Source organism: Fonsecaea multimorphosa, assembly GCF_000836435.1.
Source record: "Fonsecaea multimorphosa CBS 102226 unplaced genomic scaffold supercont1.14, whole genome shotgun sequence".
Lineage (NCBI taxonomy): Eukaryota > Fungi > Ascomycota > Eurotiomycetes > Chaetothyriales > Herpotrichiellaceae > Fonsecaea > Fonsecaea multimorphosa.
This window is the reverse complement of record NW_015971648.1, coordinates 597112-613844: the sequence shown is the minus strand read 5'-3', so window position 1 is coordinate 613844 and position 16733 is coordinate 597112. Positions and strand designations below refer to the sequence as shown.

General features: G+C 55.0%; 5 protein-coding genes across 5 annotated transcripts; 1 reads left to right on the top strand and 4 right to left on the bottom strand.

The window, feature by feature from the left end:
- Positions 1-530: 530 nt before the first annotated feature.
- Positions 531-1622, bottom strand: Z520_07258 (uncharacterized protein; the record flags this gene model as incomplete). Its single annotated transcript, XM_016777757.1, has 2 exons — positions 531-1343; positions 1440-1622. 2 exons carry the CDS (start codon positions 1620-1622, stop codon positions 531-533), a joined length of 996 nt encoding a protein of 331 aa, XP_016631267.1.
- Positions 1623-2838: 1216 nt separating this feature from the next.
- Positions 2839-6001, top strand: Z520_07257 (uncharacterized protein; the record flags this gene model as incomplete). The annotated part of the gene is made up of 2 exons (XM_016777756.1): positions 2839-2902; positions 3003-6001. The coding sequence occupies 2 exons, from the start codon at positions 2839-2841 to the stop codon at positions 5999-6001; spliced, it is 3063 nt and encodes a 1020-aa protein (XP_016631266.1).
- A 1049-nt stretch (positions 6002-7050) lies between these two features.
- Z520_07256 (uncharacterized protein) lies at positions 7051-11910 on the bottom strand (the record flags this gene model as incomplete). Its single annotated transcript, XM_016777755.1, has 4 exons — positions 7051-7385; positions 7434-11151; positions 11210-11651; positions 11813-11910. 4 exons carry the CDS (start codon positions 11908-11910, stop codon positions 7051-7053), a joined length of 4593 nt encoding a protein of 1530 aa, XP_016631265.1.
- Positions 11911-13122: 1212 nt separating this feature from the next.
- Z520_07255 (uncharacterized protein) lies at positions 13123-14941 on the bottom strand (the record flags this gene model as incomplete). Its single annotated transcript, XM_016777754.1, has 3 exons — positions 13123-13326; positions 13379-14676; positions 14728-14941. The coding sequence occupies 3 exons, from the start codon at positions 14939-14941 to the stop codon at positions 13123-13125; spliced, it is 1716 nt and encodes a 571-aa protein (XP_016631264.1).
- Positions 14942-15745: 804 nt separating this feature from the next.
- On the bottom strand, positions 15746-16531 carry Z520_07254 (uncharacterized protein; the record flags this gene model as incomplete). Its single annotated transcript, XM_016777753.1, has 1 exon — positions 15746-16531. The coding sequence occupies one exon, from the start codon at positions 16529-16531 to the stop codon at positions 15746-15748; it is 786 nt and encodes a 261-aa protein (XP_016631263.1).
- Between the last annotated feature and the right edge of the window lie 202 nt (positions 16532-16733).

Below are 16733 nucleotides of genomic sequence, written 5' to 3'. Positions count from 1 at the left end.
AATACTTAATATTTTAAAAAAAGTTATATTAAGAATTTAAAGTCTAGTTATATATCTATTTTATATTAAAAGTTAAGGATATATTACTATATAAAGTTAGCGGAAAAAACTAGGTCGAAAAGTGCTACTTTTGGTGTAAAATGGCCGATGTCCGGTGACTTTTGGAAACCTACTGTACAGTATCATATCATGGACATACATATCTGTGGCGCTCCTACCCATCCCTGCACCTGCTTCAGAGATCTATGCAGGCTAGCACCTTGGAACCTCCGCGCATTGAGATAAATGAGATCTGTCTGCTCTCTTGGTAGAGACTGCAAGTATTCCACAGTTCTCCTTTCGTGTTCACACAATATCTCAACAAGCAGTCGCACATGTTTCCTGTGGAATTGAGTGCATATGACGAAGTTAACCTTTCACAGGGAATCTCTTCAACTTCCAAATAAAAACTATCTTATTGTAAGGCGCAAGGATATTTTCTCCTGCAACATCGAGGAGTCTCGTCCTACGCAAGCCTCATCTCCACCTGCCTAGTACGTCGCGTTCAACCTCATCTCAATGTACTCTCTGGCATTGATGGGCTCGTACTTCTTTGGCTTGTCGGCACTGTAGCAGCCCGGGATACAGTCGATGGTCCTGTCGCGGTTGGCGGTGACAAAGTAAGGGATCGAGTACCGGGCACGGGTCATACCGTTAGCCATGGGCGGCGCCCGGACGCGATGTAGGGTGGACTTGAGGGTGTCGTTGCTCCACCGCTGCAGGAAGTCGCCGATGTTGACGACCACCGTGCCAGGAATGAAGGGCGCCGGATTAAACTTGCCTTTGACATGGACGTCCTCGACCTCGAGCCCGCCGACCTCGTCCTGGAACAGCAGCGTCATGGTGCCAAAGTCTGAGTGCGCCGCGATGCGCTCCAGACTGCCACTCTGAAGCAGCTCTGCCTCGACCGGAGGATAGTGCAGCAGGCGCAGCTGGTTATCCCGCTTGGTGTGGTAGTCGCGGAAGAAGTCCTCGGGCAGGTCCATCCCCATGGCGATAGCGCGCAGCAAATTCAGTGCCGTGCCGTAGCAGGTGTCGAAGAAGGAGGTCATGAACTCGCGGAACCCCGGCAGCACGGTCTCGGGCAGCCAAATGTTGGGCGTGCGCTCGTCGTCCTCGCGACCCAGCTCGAACGACTCCTTGAAGTCCGGGCACTGGCGCAGCTGCGAGATCGAGTCCGCGTCAAACACCATCTGCACCACTTTCTCCCGCCCGATGCCAGAGTACCCTCGGTGCCACCACCCATAGGGCGGGTGAGGCGCCTTGTCTTTGTCCGCCTGCGGGAGCGCGAAGAACTTGGAGCTCTGTATTCCATAAATCGAGTCAGCAGAGAACCATCGCCGCCATCGCTGCAGTGTACACTTCGCAAACGCGTGCTGATATCGAAGGAGCAGACTCACCCAGTCGAAAGCCTGATCCAAAAGATCCTGGGGGAGTCCGTGGTTCTTGATGTACGCAAATCCCACGTCTCGGAAGGCTTGATAGACCAGTTTCCCCGTCTTACGAGCCTCCTCAGGGGTCCCCGAGCGAATTGGCTCGAGGTCAATGATAGGGATGGCGAGTTCTTCTGGTTGAATTGCCATGATATTGTTATTCAAGGTCTGTTTCTTCCGCCTTGTCTTTATTCCAGTCTCTGACCAGCTTATCGTCAAAGCCACTCAGTATCGTATATTGAGGCCTTGGACTGGACGTCAGCCGGGGATAACGATATTCGCTTTAACGGGGCTCAGGATATGTTCACACCCATACACTACGGGATTCATCTGGCTAGATACCGATACTAGTATTCATGCCGGGAGTAAAAAGGCGGAGACGTCCATCCGCGCACGAGCCTAGAACGACTTCTGAACTCTTACTTCGCCGATCTGTCACCACGCCAGCATTGTCCATACTTCTCCACACTGGCCCCGATCGACATGAAAGGATCGGGATTTGCATTATTCCGCTCAAGAACGTGGCATTAACAGACAACAGCAGCTGTGAAACGTGGCCAACCGAAGGTTAACCGATCACACCAGAGCCGTCAGCTTCGGCCAAACGGGCAGCGTGGCGACGAGGGGGGACCTTATGAGACCCTAGGCAGATACCTCAAGTATCTATTGGAATTGAACGACCCGGAGGAATCAGCCTGTTGGGATCCATGCTTGTCGATCGTGCATTGAAATGTGCCGAAAGACTTGATACAACCAACATACCTGCTCCCGGGTGTCTTGTTCGAAATACTTCCGAAGTTGGCCGACCATACAAGGGCCTTCGCCCAACGTTTTGTTGTCGATCGTCTTTTGATAGGCGAAAGGGCAGGCCCCTTACAGCGGTGGGGCCATCAAGAGTGGATTTCTGCGATGCTCAGCTGCCCACAGGGCTTGAATCTGAATTGTGGGTGTATCTAAAGTGTCCCCTACAAGAGCTTCTCGGTCTGTGGCCACAAAAGTTCCTACATGCATCTGCTATATCCAGTGCTCGCCGATGGAAAAACTTATCAAGACAAATGCGTTTTCCGCTACTCCATTCTTGTCATATGGTTGATAAAGTATGCAGAAAGGGAAACTGATATCGACTGCTGGCCAACCGCTCAACTCCGCGAGCTGGGCTTTGTCGATTGGGAATCCGCCATCGGCCAATTCCTCGCTTTCTGTCCGGATCGGCTAAGAGAACCCAACGGCCAGACTTCTCAAAGACAACATGTAGCAAGGGACAAGACCTCAACGGATAGGAGAGAAAGACAATCACCTCATAATCCCAGCAAGAGGAACGGGCCAACAACTAATGTACAAACGACAGGGTTGAGGCAATCGGATCATGGGTAGCATAGGCATTACCGACACGCAGCATCAGAGGTATCGTATAGGAGTGGACGTGGGAGGTAAGTAAAAGAACGAAACCTGTCTGCCTCACTCTCTGCCTCCATACCTACCCGTCTTTATCTGGGAATGAGCACTTATCCACTAACGAGAGTGATCTAGGTACTAACACCGATGCTGTCCTTATCTCTTTGTCGCCGACTCAGATAGTCGCGTCGTATAAGGCGCCCACGACTCCAGATGTGACGACGGGTATCACCGAGGCCGTCCACGCCGTCATCCAGGCGAGCAATGTGGCCCTGGACACCATCAGCTGTGTCATAATCGGCACGACGCATTTTGTCAATGCCGTGGTGCAGCGTTCCTCGTCCCTGCAGCCCGTCGGCGTGGTCCGCCTGTGCGGAGGGAGCGAGCACGGCTTCGGGCTCGGTGTGCCCCCCTTCATCGACTTTCCCCGGGATCTCCGCCGGCTGATCGCCACGCGGCCATTCTTCTGCCACGGCGGGCACCAGATCTCGGGCGCCGAGATCTCGCCCATCAATGAGGCCGAGCTCAGAGCCGTGGCCGAGGAGTTGGTCAAGGACGGCGTGTTCAACGTCGTGGTGGCGGGCATCTACTCGCCGCCCAACTCAGCACATGAGATCCAAGCCGGAAGAATCCTCTTGGAGAGGATGCACGAATTGGCTGCTTCTTCAGGTCTGTCGGTGCGATCTCGAGTGACGCTGTCGCACCAAATCTCGTCCCTGGGGTTCCTCGCGCGGGAGAACGCGGCCATACTCAACGCAGCATTGAGGCCGCTTGCCGAAAGGACCATTTGGGGATTCCAGAAGGCCATGCTGGAAATCTTCCAGGGGTCGCCCTGTGCATTGTATCTCACACAAAACGACGGGAGTGTCCTGAATGCGCCCGATGCCATTGACCTGCCGATCCGCACGTTCAATTCCGGTCCCACCAATTCCATTCGAGGCGGCGAGTTCCTGTGGACGACGGCAAGCACGGGCCCAGATGGATCCCAGACAGTGGAGCCGCGCCAGGATGCCCTGGTCGTTATTGACATTGGAGGAACTACCTCGGACAGCGGCCTATTGCTGCCTAACGGACTGCCCCGAATGAGCTCGCTGATGAGTCTTGTCGGAGGTGTGCGAACCAACTTTGCTTTGCCGGCCGTGGAGAGCGTGGGGCTTGGCGGCGGAAGCATTGTCAGAGTCTCGGAAGACCATCTGACAGTCGGACCAGACAGCGTCGCGCTGGAGCTACCGCAAAAAGCTCGTCTTTTCGGAGGAGACGTCCTCACAGCAACGGACATTGTGGCCGCGTCCGAGCTGTACTCACCCTCTGCCGAGAGTCCGCTTCGGGGACTTGGAGACCCCGCCCGGCTGAGAGATGTCGTCACGCCCGAGACCGTCAAGCGAGCCAAGAAGGAGATGCGCCGGATCGTGGAGGAGCTGGTCGACCGGACCAAAGTGCAAAAGGGGGACGTGGACGTCCTGATCGTGGGTGGGGGCGCCATCCTGATCGACACAGACGAGCAGCCACTTGCTGGGGTGCGCGCCGTGCGCAAGGTCAAGGGCGGCGAAGTGGCCAACGCGGTCGGCGCAGCCATCTCGCGAGTCTCGGGCATCGTGGACACGGTTATGGACACCTCTCAGCAGACGCTAAGAGAGGCCCAAGAGATCGTGTCAAGGCAGGCCACCGACGCCGCCGTAGTCAACGGAGCCAGGCGCGAAACGGTCGAGATCGCCGAAGTCACCATCCTGCCGATCCAGTATGTCGATGCAAAGGCCCGGATCCTGGTCAGAGCAGTTGGCACTCTGGATGTCGTCAAGCATGCCAAACAAGGAACATCACCTCAAGTCGTTCTGCCGGATCTGCTCCAGCAGAATCTCAGCCAGACCTCAAGAGAAGGTACCTCAAGCAACTCGGAAGAGGAGAACGAGGCGGCGGCGGCGGTCGATCTCCCAAGCTACTCACCCCGGGTCGAAAACCGAGAGTGGATCATCTCAGCGACAGATCTCGAATGGATCGCGAGTGGGTGCAAGATCCTGGGCTGTGGCGGGGGAGGGGATCCGTACCAGCAGTTCCTCAAGATCACATCAGTACTGAAAAAGGCGCCGGGTTCCATCAAAGTGGTGTCAGCGGACGATCTGCGCGAAGACGCCGTAATTGGGTGGACGGGATGCATGGGCAGTCCCGAGGTCAGCCTGGAGCGGATGGAGGCGGACGAGTGCAACAAGGCGCAGGACGAACTGACGCGGGTGCTGGGGATAGGGCCTATGGACGGATTCATGGCGGTCGAGATCGGTGGCGGGAATGGGATGGTCAACCTCGAGGTGGCAGCTGCGCACGGCGTGGTCACCGTCGACGCCGACCTGATGGGCCGCGCGTACCCGACCTTCTGGCAGACGACGGTCAACGTCTACGGCTCGCCGCGGGGTGAGGCCCTGGTGCCCGCCACCATTGCTAGTGGGGATGGCTCCTTCATGACCATGACGGCCAGTCGGACCGACAGGTTAGTGGATAGTGCCTTACGAGCCGCCACGGTCGAGATGGGATGCCGCGCGGGCAAAGCTGGGCCGCCCAAGACGGCCAAGGTCGTTCGCGAACAGGCTATATTGCACACGGTGTCTCTAGCGTGGTGGATCGGCCGCGCCGTGGCCTTGGAGAAGAACATCGCCGACCGGGCCAAACGTATCGTCGACGCCGTTGGTGGTGAAGCCAGTGCGCGCATCCTGGCCGAGGGCAAGATCACCAGTGTCGAGCGCGTGCTCAAGACGGGCCATTCGTACGGCGTCGTCGAAATCGACGGGATCTTGAGTGGTAGCGGCGCCAAAGCGACGGTGCGGATCCCGTTCAAGAACGAAAACGCCTTTGTCGAGGCCACCAGTGTCACCAGTGAGGGCATTCAGACGACCTCCGTCTTGGCCTCGGTGCCGGATCTCATCGCTGTGCTGGACCTCGAGACCGGCGCCGGCTTGGGGACTCCCGAGTACAAGTACGGGCTGAAAGTGGTCGTCGTCGCCATCGCGGCGTCGCCACGCTGGACTGACACGCCCCGGGGACTGGAACTTGGTGGGCCGGGCTCTATGGGCTTTGATCACGTCCCGTACGTGCCCATTGGCAAGTACACTAAGCCAAGGAGTGTGATTGAGACGTTTTCCTAGCTTTAGTGAGAGATATAGAGAGAGGGAAGAAAAAAAGTGTGATACATTGGAAAAGGAAGACTTGTGGACGTTGTGGATAGATCCAGTAAAGCGTGGTCATGTCCAAAGAGACAGAAGATAGAATTTAAATATTCGATTCTGACCAGGAGAATGGAATTCTGAATGAAATACCCTCGGCGCAATTAATTCCCACACAGACGTTGTATCATTCCCATAGACCTTCTCCATCGATAATCACGGACCAGGGGAGATAATATATTCTTAGTTGGCCCCCTCCCTCTTCCTATGCATCTCCAAGGAACGTGGGCGGAGAGACGAGGCTGAGGTCCTAAAAGGGCGGTTGGTTGGACTTCAGCCGCGGGTCACATGAAATGAATGGGGTTTTTCCTCGTGGACCGGACCTCACAGAAGTAAATACAAAGAGTCCAACCCCAGGTAGCACCTCTCGTTCAGGGACAGATACATTAGATACATGCTATCTAAATCCCGAATGCTATAACCAAATAGCATAGCATTCATCCGCCGGCGGAGGAGGAGGAGAGAATATAAAGTGTACTACTCTGGTGGTCGAGACGTATAATTACAACAAGGAGCACGAAATGCTGACTATGGGCAATAACCACAGAATCCAGGCCATGTTTCCTGAGGATGCAGGTGGTAGGTGGTAGGTGGTAGGTGGCCTTGGATTCTCGACTGTGGCAACTGCGGCAACTCTATCACCGCGCTTGAGAGGCACCGGCACCTGGTCTCGCAAAGAAGGATATTGTGTGGGAAACGTGGCCGGCCATCACCTCCGTCAAACAAGACAATAAACATGCAAGACAGGGGATTGCAGCTCCTCATTGCATCAATTCCATGGCCATAGCCAAAGCCGAGCCACTTTGGCATCGTATCATCGCATTTGTCACATGTCAAACCCCATGTCTTCTCTCTACCTGGTACTCGTTACAGGACAAATGGACCGTCAACTAGCCAGCACATGACGGCTTCCGCCTGCTTCATCTCTCGACACTTTTGCTCACTCCTCGTTTCTCGCGTCTCATCTCATCTCATCTCTTCCCCTTCTTCTTCGTGGCAACAACCTTGAACTGCGCATTGCTCTCCTCCTTCGCACCACTGGCATTTGCCGGGCCCTTCTTAGCAACCTCGCTCCATCCGCCTCCCGCTGCCCCGGCACTCTTAGTGTCTGCACCTCCACCGATTCCCATCATCGGCTGAACTCCAGTGGCAGGCTCCACCACGCCCTTATCGGCAAGCTTCCGGCGCCGAACAAACTCCTCTGCAAAGCGGCGTCCATCAAGGGTCTGCGAACTCGCATAGACACTATCTGATATGATTTCGACATCGGGTGGGAGCTGCAGCAGATCTTGCACGAAATTGTCCACTGCCGGCACGTTAGTATCCATAAAATTATCTGACAGTATGTACTTACAGTTGATACCGCTGTTCAACCCCTTCCCGAGCGACCCTTTGATCCACTTGGTAAATTCTTCGTTGGCTTTGCTCTGGTTGCTGAGGGTGTTACTTCGAGGCGTTTGGAGACTTGGTCGTGTCTTGGGTGCACTGCTCGCCGACACTGTTCGGGAAACTGGCTGAGGTGTTGCAACAACAGCAGGCGGGGCCTTGGCCTTACCACCCGAGCCTACTGTCGTCCAGACGCCGCCCGCCGAACCGGGATTAGCTGGAGCCGCTTTGCCAGCAAGTTCAGCATATCTCTTGCCGGCTGAACCACTGGTTGGATTACCAGCATTCTGTACGCTGGCTGCCGCGGCAGCGGCAGCGGCAGCGCGCTGTTTGCGAGACTCTTCCTCTTTCTGGATTTGCGCCAGCGTCTTCTTAGGAGGTGCACTCGCCCCAGCACCTGTTTTGGCAGGGGTTTGCTTCGCCCAGACAGAAGTGGTTTGAGTGCCAGGCGTCACAGGAGATACAGAGCTGCCCCACGTTGAGGTTGACGGAAGACCTGGGGCTGGAGCTGGAGCCTGGGATTGGGCCAATCTTTCCTGCTCGGCCTGTTCCCGCCGAGCTGCTGCAGCGATTGCTTCCTGTTCCGCAGCGCGTTTAGCTTCAGCTTCTTGAATTTCCTTCAAAGACGGTCCTTTGGCATGCTCGGCAGTGCGCTCAGCCCACGGTGCAACGGAAACAACAGGCGTCTCGATGGGTGTTTGAGTTGCCGATCGGGACTCCGCGGCTAGTGCGTCAGCAACGTGTTGCCTATTGCGCTGAGCGGCAGGGGCGGGCAAAGGTGAAATCGAGACAGGAGGCGCTTCGACCGGCGCGTCTTTCTTGGCCCACGCACTTTCTTCAGCAGCCGCCTGTTGGCTGGCTGCTGCAATCTGCACTTGTTGGGCTAAAGAAAGCGGCTCTGGCTCTGGTTTAGCAGTAACGGCAGCGTGTCCAATTGGGGCCGGAACTTTTGGTGGTGCCGCCGCGGCAGGTTGCTCACTAACTTGGCGAGGTGCACCAATGGGTTGAGGTCGAGGCTCTTCAGGGCCGAGACGACCGGCTGGTATGTCGATTTGTCCACGTAGTCTGTGAAACTCGTCCAGCCGCTCGTTGCGGCCCTGTGGGCCTAAAAAAGTGTCCTGATGGCCGCGCATGTCGCCTTGTTGCTGCTGCTGTTGTTGTTGTTGCAGTCGAGCCCTATCTTGCAGCATAGTGTTGACTTGTTGGGAGGAGGGGGCAACCTCTGGTGGTGGTGGTGGACCTAAAGGGGCGCTTGTGAACGGTAGATTTGCACGTTGATTGAAGCTCAAACGGTCCATCATGTTATGAATGTCATCTTCGCGGCCAAAGGCTGGCCCCGCAGAGGGTCCTGCATGGTGGGCGAACGGCAGATTTTGCTGGGGAGGTTGCATCAACGGCTGGATGGGCGAAGGCTGATAACCTGTAGGCGAAGTGATGCTTCCGAAGCTGGGTTGGCTCTGCAGAGAGTGGGCGCTCGAATGATGGTGCAAGGAATGCATCCCGTTTTGCATCTGCATCTTCATAGCCATCTGCTGTTGCGCCAGGTGCTCCTTCTGTCTTGCCATCAGATACTGCTCTTCTTGCTTACGTCTTTCTAGGGCGTTCTGTTGTTCAGCGGTCAACGTTGTGCCAAAGCTTGGGAAGCTGTTAGCAAAGGGTGGCTGGGCAGTACCGCCAGCAGATCCTCCCATAGACGGGTTGGCCCAGTTGTTTCCTGGGCCAGCGGTAGGAGGGCCGTGGGGAACACCGATTTGAGGTACCAAGAAAGGCTCGCGGGAGTTACCTATGCGCCTCACAAGCTGAGCAAGGGGCTCAAACTCGGCATCCTCGAGCTTCTTCACCTGTAGTTCGGCGGTGAAGAAACCGGCCTTGAACCAGTCGTGCATCTCCAGACCTGACCAGGGTCCCTGGGTATTTCCTTGAGGGTCACGGTAGATCCAGCGCATCCGGTCTGGCATAACCATTTGTCGCTGTTGTGTAGCTGGCAATTGACTTGAAGAGTTGCTTCCGCTCGATTGGCTGAGACCATGGCCGGATTGATAGTTATCCGATCCGCCCGTTCTCGGTGGTGCCGTCTGCGAAGCTGAACCAGATATTGACACTGAAGTCGTCGGGGGCCCCGAGCTTGGAGGTCCAAATTGACCAGGCTGGATGGAACTGAGAGGTTCTTCAACACTCCTCATTGGAGGAGAGTCTTCGAAGAGACTAGATGGATGACCATACTCATCTGGTCTACGGTTCGTGCTGTCGAAGGGGTCGCGCATAGGATGTTGCTGAGCACTGTCTGGGCGAGAGTCAAAAGATGCGGTCTCGTTTCTGCTATCGCCTCGAATTTGTTCCTGCATTGCCGCAGGCAACATGGCTCCAAGCCGGGCAGCCCGTCCCCCAGAGCCAAATCCACCGAAACCGCCTCCGAGGCCGCCCGGTGACTGTAATTCGGATAGAGGACTGAATATGGGATCACCAAATGCGGACGAGATCCCTCGATCCATTGCGGGTTTGGTCGATCCAATACCAGCGCCGGACCAAGTAGGATTGCCACCTAGCCCACCACCTAACCCACCAAAGCCCGGCAGACCACCAAACCCACTGGCGCTCCGGAGACCACTTGCTGAATGACTTCGATCGTCAGAGGGAGGATACATGGTCCGACGGGCAGCACCGCCAAAGGGTGGGAGACCCGAAGCTTGGGACGCAGAGTCATTTGTGTCACGTTCATCATCTTCAACAACACGGCCGTGCGGACTTTGGTATGGGTTGGTGTTCGTTGGGCTCATGGGTTCATGGAGATTGTATCGCCCGTGGGGGGTCTGCTGGTATCCTTCATCGTGGCCGAAATCCCGAGTGCCAATCGCTGCGTGAGGGCCGAATGCGGACATGCCCATTTGTTCGATGCCGGCGCTGGCTGGAATGACCTCCTGGGCACCACCCAGAGCTGCGCTGCCTGCCCGCATTGGTGCGTCCTCATATGGGTTGGTCTCACTACGACCGGGACGGGTTTTGAGCTCGTCGCGCAACTTCGCCTGGCTGGGATCCGCATCCTCTTCCGGCAGCTTCTCCAGCGCTCCAAATAGACCCTTGTCTTTTCCAGGTTGGGAGACGTCCTCCGAGCTCGACTTGGACAAAAGATCCTTGAATCGACTCGCACTGCGTGCGCTGCCAAAGCCAGGTCGCTTGTCGCCAGAGTCGGTTGGCGTGCTTGCAGCCCCTATCGCAAAGCTGCCAAAAGTACCCATAGATCCAAAAGCTGACCCTTGCGCTCCGGCTGACCAGGGCGACGCGGACGGAGGATTCAAGCCTGCGCTTAGAGGACCAGTGCCTGCTCGGCGCAGTCCTGGGAACGAGGGGTGGGACTCTGGGGTTTCGTCCGGCTCAGGGTCTTCTTTGGTAGTCGGTGTGGCTTCTTCTTCCTTGTAGTCGGTTCGACGTCGCAGCAGAGCTGGTGGAGGAGTTGCAGTGTTCGATTCGGATCGGAAAAAGGTCTTTGTTTCTACGGGTGACAAGGGTCCATTACTCATGAAGGATTCACTCGTCTCCCGGCGACGCGTTCCGGGTCTCGACGTCCCCGTCGTGCTGTTATAGTTTGATAGAGAAGCCTTGCGCCCACCGATGACTCCCACTCCGGTGCTTTCTTTCGAGGTATTTTGCTGAGGTTTGATTGGCGAATTGATTGAACCGGAAAACAGCTGCCACCTAAGATCAGCCACGCCCAAAAATCTCGCGCGGATATTGGGTCTTGCTCACCACTCTCTCCTCCTCTGTCATGCCTCTTAAACCAAACGGCTCGGGATTTATGTTGTAGCTCCAACACACCTCTGGCCCGGGGGTCTGGTCTTTGCCGTCACCGCCGGCTACGTGACTGCCCGCCCCGTTTTGACTGTCTAATGGATTCCAGTTGCCCAAAAAGATATCTTCAAGGTTCCGATCCAGAGCCGAGGAGTCTTTGAGACTTTGGAAAATGTGCAGAAGTTGGTCTTTGGAGTAGCGGGCGTCGCCAAGAGGGGGGTTTCGGGGCATGGAAGGGTTGGCGGAGTTGAGGTGAGGAGGAATGTAGACACCGCCGTTGTTGACAGTGGACGATGCTACACTCGCGTTTTCTCGAGTCTGTGGTTGTGTCTGTGAGTGGGTGGTTGCTTGAGAGACTCTGCGGAAGGTTTGCGGGGCGCCGTTGAGACGGCTTCGAGACCTGCAAAGGGATGAAAAGGTCAATAAAATTCCCTAATCCGCACAAAATCAGGCAAGACAAAATGGATTCCGCGATAGAATGTCTTTGGCATTGATGGGGGGCAACAACGGGAGACAAATTTGTGGTGCGCAATGTTTTAGTGCTGGAGTCGGTTGGCCTACCAGTCACTTGAGCCCGCGGTGTCCCTTCTATTCCCAGAAACGTCACCATTCGTGCTAGCAGCAGCAGAGGCAAAGGTAGACCCGAATGGAGAAGGCATTTTGCAAGGGAACGGAGTAGTGGGAGTCGTAATGTGGACGGGGTCCGTCAAAAGTAGCTTTTTGGAGGGAGTCGAGAAGTGAAATGCGGTATATGGGCGCGTGAGTCCGTGGGAGAACAGGGCAATATGCCAGGGGCGCGGAAGAGGTCGAACGACGGACGAGAGATATCGCGGGATATGGGTGACGATGTTACAGGAACGAAATATTGGCGGCTTGTAGATGTCGGATGTTAAGAGGTGCCAGAAAGTCAACGCAGGACAGTTCGTGGGAGAACTGAGAAAGAGACAAGAGGAGAGAGTGCTCCGGAAAGGGCCCCAAGCACTGGAGTGTGGCATGCAGCCAGTGGCAGAGGCTTCACTAGCCCCAGCTAAATGAGCTAATGGCCCCGGTTAAGGTGGCCCCCGTGGTCCCTAAGCGGCCATGCCAAAGTACCCTAGTGGCCTGCTTGTTGGGGGTTCGCCTATAGGACGTGGCTTAAGCTAAGGGGGGCACCACATGGCTGACTGGAAAGGGCAAGGGCAAGGCACGAGGAAACCCGGATTCTCCTGAGATCGATGAAGAGACCCATCCCACACTAAACGTCGAATTTTCGGTTTGCCAATCACTAACAAAGGAAGACGCTGGCTCGCCCAAATTTCGACTTGGTTATTTTTTTCATCCTGTTTAGTGGCCAATCGTTATGGGGGAGATTCTCACTGGTGTCGATGCACATATATTTGTCGGGTCGGTGTTCAACAAGCCGCAATTGCCCTTGAAGAGAGCTACACCGGGATCTCTCTAGATACTTGGAAGCCTTTGTGATGGCGATATCGAGACGGGCTATTGGCTCGTCACGGAAGAGGTTCAGGAGGGTTCAGAGAGGATATGGAAGTACCAGATAGGTTGACGGTTGTCGTGTTACACACTGGTTAATATCGATCTCGTCCATGGATACACCGAGAAGTATCCGCCGAGACCGCATAGTGACACAGAGCTCCTTTCCAGCAGATGGCAGCCTCTCAACGTATACAAACGGGAAGAGAACCAGACTGGACTGGCGAAGCTATCTATTATGCATGTCAATTTATCCGCGTGCGTCCGCACGACAAAGAGGAGGGCGAAATGATTATATTGTAGCGAAGATTGTCAAAGCTGACCACTCTGTACAGTTGTCTCCAGGAGTCCCCGAACTCCATCCACCCCGGCCATTGTGTAGTCGCATATAAAACCCATCATCTGAGCCGAAGCCTGCCTGTGTTTCGAAGAGCTACGCCTACGCCCACCGCAGCGAGGCTGAGCGCCGTCAATCCCAACGTTTGATAGCTAACCTGCGACTCTTCGACGACTCGCCCAATGTGCGTGGGCTTTTGCTTGGCCACTTGATCTGCACCACTTCCAGCGAGATCATAATCCGACCAGTCGACATTGCTCAGAAGCTATCGGCAAGTTAGCGTTGAAAGCTTGACGCCACTTGGGGCAGGGTCTCACCTTTTGGTAGTCGACGACTGTGCGACTCCAGTTGTTTGTAATCTTGCCACTCTCCTTGACCTTGTACCAGCTGTTGCAGTTGGGGTCTGCAAAGCTGCTCTTCTCCAGTTCGGACTGAATTTCATCATTGTACTCTTTGACCTTGGCCGGATTAGGCTGGATCACCAAGCTGCCACCCTTCTTTCGAGCATCAACCACCTCCTTGATCAGCGCATTGATGTATTTGCTCTGGGTCTCGATCATGAGGATGATGCTGTTGTGTCCCAGGTTCGTGTTTGGCCCGTACAGCATGCCAAAGTTGGGAAGGCTCTCGACGGTCACACCGTACAGAGCTTGGCCACCCTCCTTCCAGATGTCGCTCAGTGTTCGTCCGGCGCTGCCCGTGATGTTGATGGGATGCATGAACTCGACTGTGCGGAAGCCTGTGGCCAGCACGATGAGATCGTATTCTTCCTCTTTCCCATCGGTGACGATACCGTTGGCAGTGATCTTGTCTATCTTGCCGGTCTCTAGTCGCACATTGTCACGGAGGAACACAGGGAAGTAATCGTCGCTGATGATGACGCGCTTACAACCAATCGAATAGTTGGGCTGGAGCTTCTCCCACAAGTCGGGTCGGTTTGGAAGTTGAGCATGCAGATGGTCTTTGCTTTGCGCCTCCAGAAACTGGGCGGTCGTCGATGCGTTGTCAAAGACGGCTGCGTGGAATCCTTCCCGGAAATCCATCATGTCGGCTCGCTTCCGCCACCGGACAAAGGGAAGATACTTGTACACACTCCTTTTCCACGGTGGAATGGCCGAGTCAAGACGAGGAATGACCCAGTTGGGTGTCCGCTGATGGATGGTAAGATGGCCGACCTCTTTGGCGATCTCTGGGATGATCTGGGCGGCCGTGGCACCGTTACCAATAATTGCAACTTTCTTGCCTCGTAAACTGTAGCTCCAGTCCCAGCGAGCGCTGTGCATGATTTTGCCCCGGAACTCGTCAACGCCTGGGATATCTGGCATTCTCGGCACGTTCAACTGCCCCACTGCAGAAACTAGAAAATCAGAGGTGATGGTATATGTGCTCCCAAATTCGGCATCTTTGGCCCCCTGCACAGACACGGTCGTCTTCCACTTTTTCTCTGCATCGTCCCACTTAGCTGAATCGACGGCAGTGTTGAAGCGAACATAGCGGTATAACTCGTACTTCTGGGCGACACCCATGAGATACTGCAGGATTTCCTCTTGACCGGGATACTCTCTCGTCCAATCTGGGTTCTGTTCAAAAGAGTAGCTGTACAGATGCGACCAGACTGCAGAAAGCGTTAGAGCCTCTTTTGCTTCAGGCGGACGAATGCTCTTACCATCACAACAGCATCCCGGGTACTTGTTGTCTCGCCAAGTGCCACCGAGCCCACCACTTTTCTCAAGGATGATAAAGTTCCTGCAGTTATTCCTTTTAATCAGGTCGATTGCTGTGCACATGCCAGAAATGCCAGCTCCAATAATGACCACGGCTGCCTCAGTATGATCCTTGTTCCCCACGGGCACCTGCGGCCATGGCATATCACCTCCCATCTTGGCAGTTTTGGAGGTCTGTCCACAAGATAATCACCGAAGTTGAGTTGGGCTTGCAGGGCAACCGAAAGCGACCGATGTAGAAAGAGAAAGCTCCCGTCGAAGGGGGTAAGACTGGAATTTAACAACAGGAGCCGCGGGAGCAACCAGAAAAGCTCGCATCAATATCGTCTGATCTAGTGCCTGCGACACGACCACTGCTCGTTCCGAGGTTAATTGAAGCGCGCCATGCTGGGGATTAGCAGTGGATGGAAATGAGAGTTGCTGTGAGAATGCGGGGAACAGGTTTGCCAGCGGCCGCGAATCCGCACCCAAGCTCCCCCTGCGTTGGCCCCTGGCACCGCTTGAAAGTCCAGATCCCACAGACCTGAAAGCGTTATTTGGATGGGTCCCTGACTCGGTGATTCTGACACAGATGTGATGCCGGATAATCAGCCTGGGTGGGAATCGTGTCAACAAACCATGACACGGTGTTGAGAACACAGTTACCGTCTGGTGCCGTCGGTCCTAGGGATCAAGCCAACACGCATTATCGAGTTATTGCTGAATCGTTTACGGTCTCCTTGTCGATCCCGACTCGACAGACAAGACGTTAGGATCTTCACGCCACTCTTTCCGGCTCAAGGTCGGTTGTAGCCTTTCAATCATGTGTTCGTGACGGATTCTCTGCTTTGGTAGTTTTCCAGATCCACCATGCATCGCCTCCGCTTGGCTTGTGACACACATTGCCAATAACAGGATGACTTTGTGGGCGTAGCACCGACGGCAATCGAACTCGCACGAAGTATGGCCGCAATGCTTCGGTCATCTCAACAGGTAGATGACCAAGAAGCAGAAGGAGAAGAAGACCACAACACCTCCCCAGAAGATCCATTTGTCTTGCATGGCTCTTCGTTCGACCATTCGAATGGTGTCACCACTGACGCCCAGTGTATTGGCAACACTATAGAGCTTCCGCTGGGTGCCCTTGAGAATGTCACGCTGATGGCCCAAATCACCTAGAACTGCTCGACCTCGGTCCAGAAACTCATCGAGCTGGGCGTTGGCAGTGTCGAAGAAGCTCTGTTCTCGGAGGGCATGTTCCTCACGGGTATAGTTGCTGGAGCCCGCGCCTAAGGATAACCCGTCTTGTGTGTTTCGATGGGCAGGGGCAAACGCACTCTGACTCGAGGCATGGGCATATGGGTTCTCCGGAGTTGCAGCATGGTGTGGCCGTCGACCCAGTAGTTCGTTTCTGTTGTTTGCGGCGACGGTTGCCTCGCGTTCTCTTTTTAACTGATCAAATTGCGTGCGGTAGGAGGCCAGATCAGCGCGGAAGTTCTTCAGTCTCTCCACGGCCTTCTCTTTCTTCTCCTCGTTCAGCTCGTTTCGCGAGAGATTTTGGTAGTCTTCTAGCGTTCGAGAAAGACTGGTGAGCGTGGTGGATATTTGGCCCTGTAGAGCAGGAGACGCAGTCGCGGGTGCTTGAGCAAAAGTTTCTAGATCTTTTCGGATCGCCGTGGACTGTTTCAAGGCTTGATTGAAGAGCACGTTCTGTAGCATGTGATGAGCGAAATGTCTAGGACTGCGCACCAGCAGTGGACTCACCATCTTGCAAACACTTCAGGGTTGGTTATGGTAGAGGATATGCAGGAACCTTACAGTCAAGTCCTATGAGTTCAGTTCTCTACCGTGGATGCCAATGATTCATGGTGTTGAGGGGATCGCAAAGAGTACAGACTGTCCTCCTTGCGCCCACTGCTGCTGCGTTTCAAGGTTGTAACCCCAACAAGGCGGAAAGGGACCAAACACT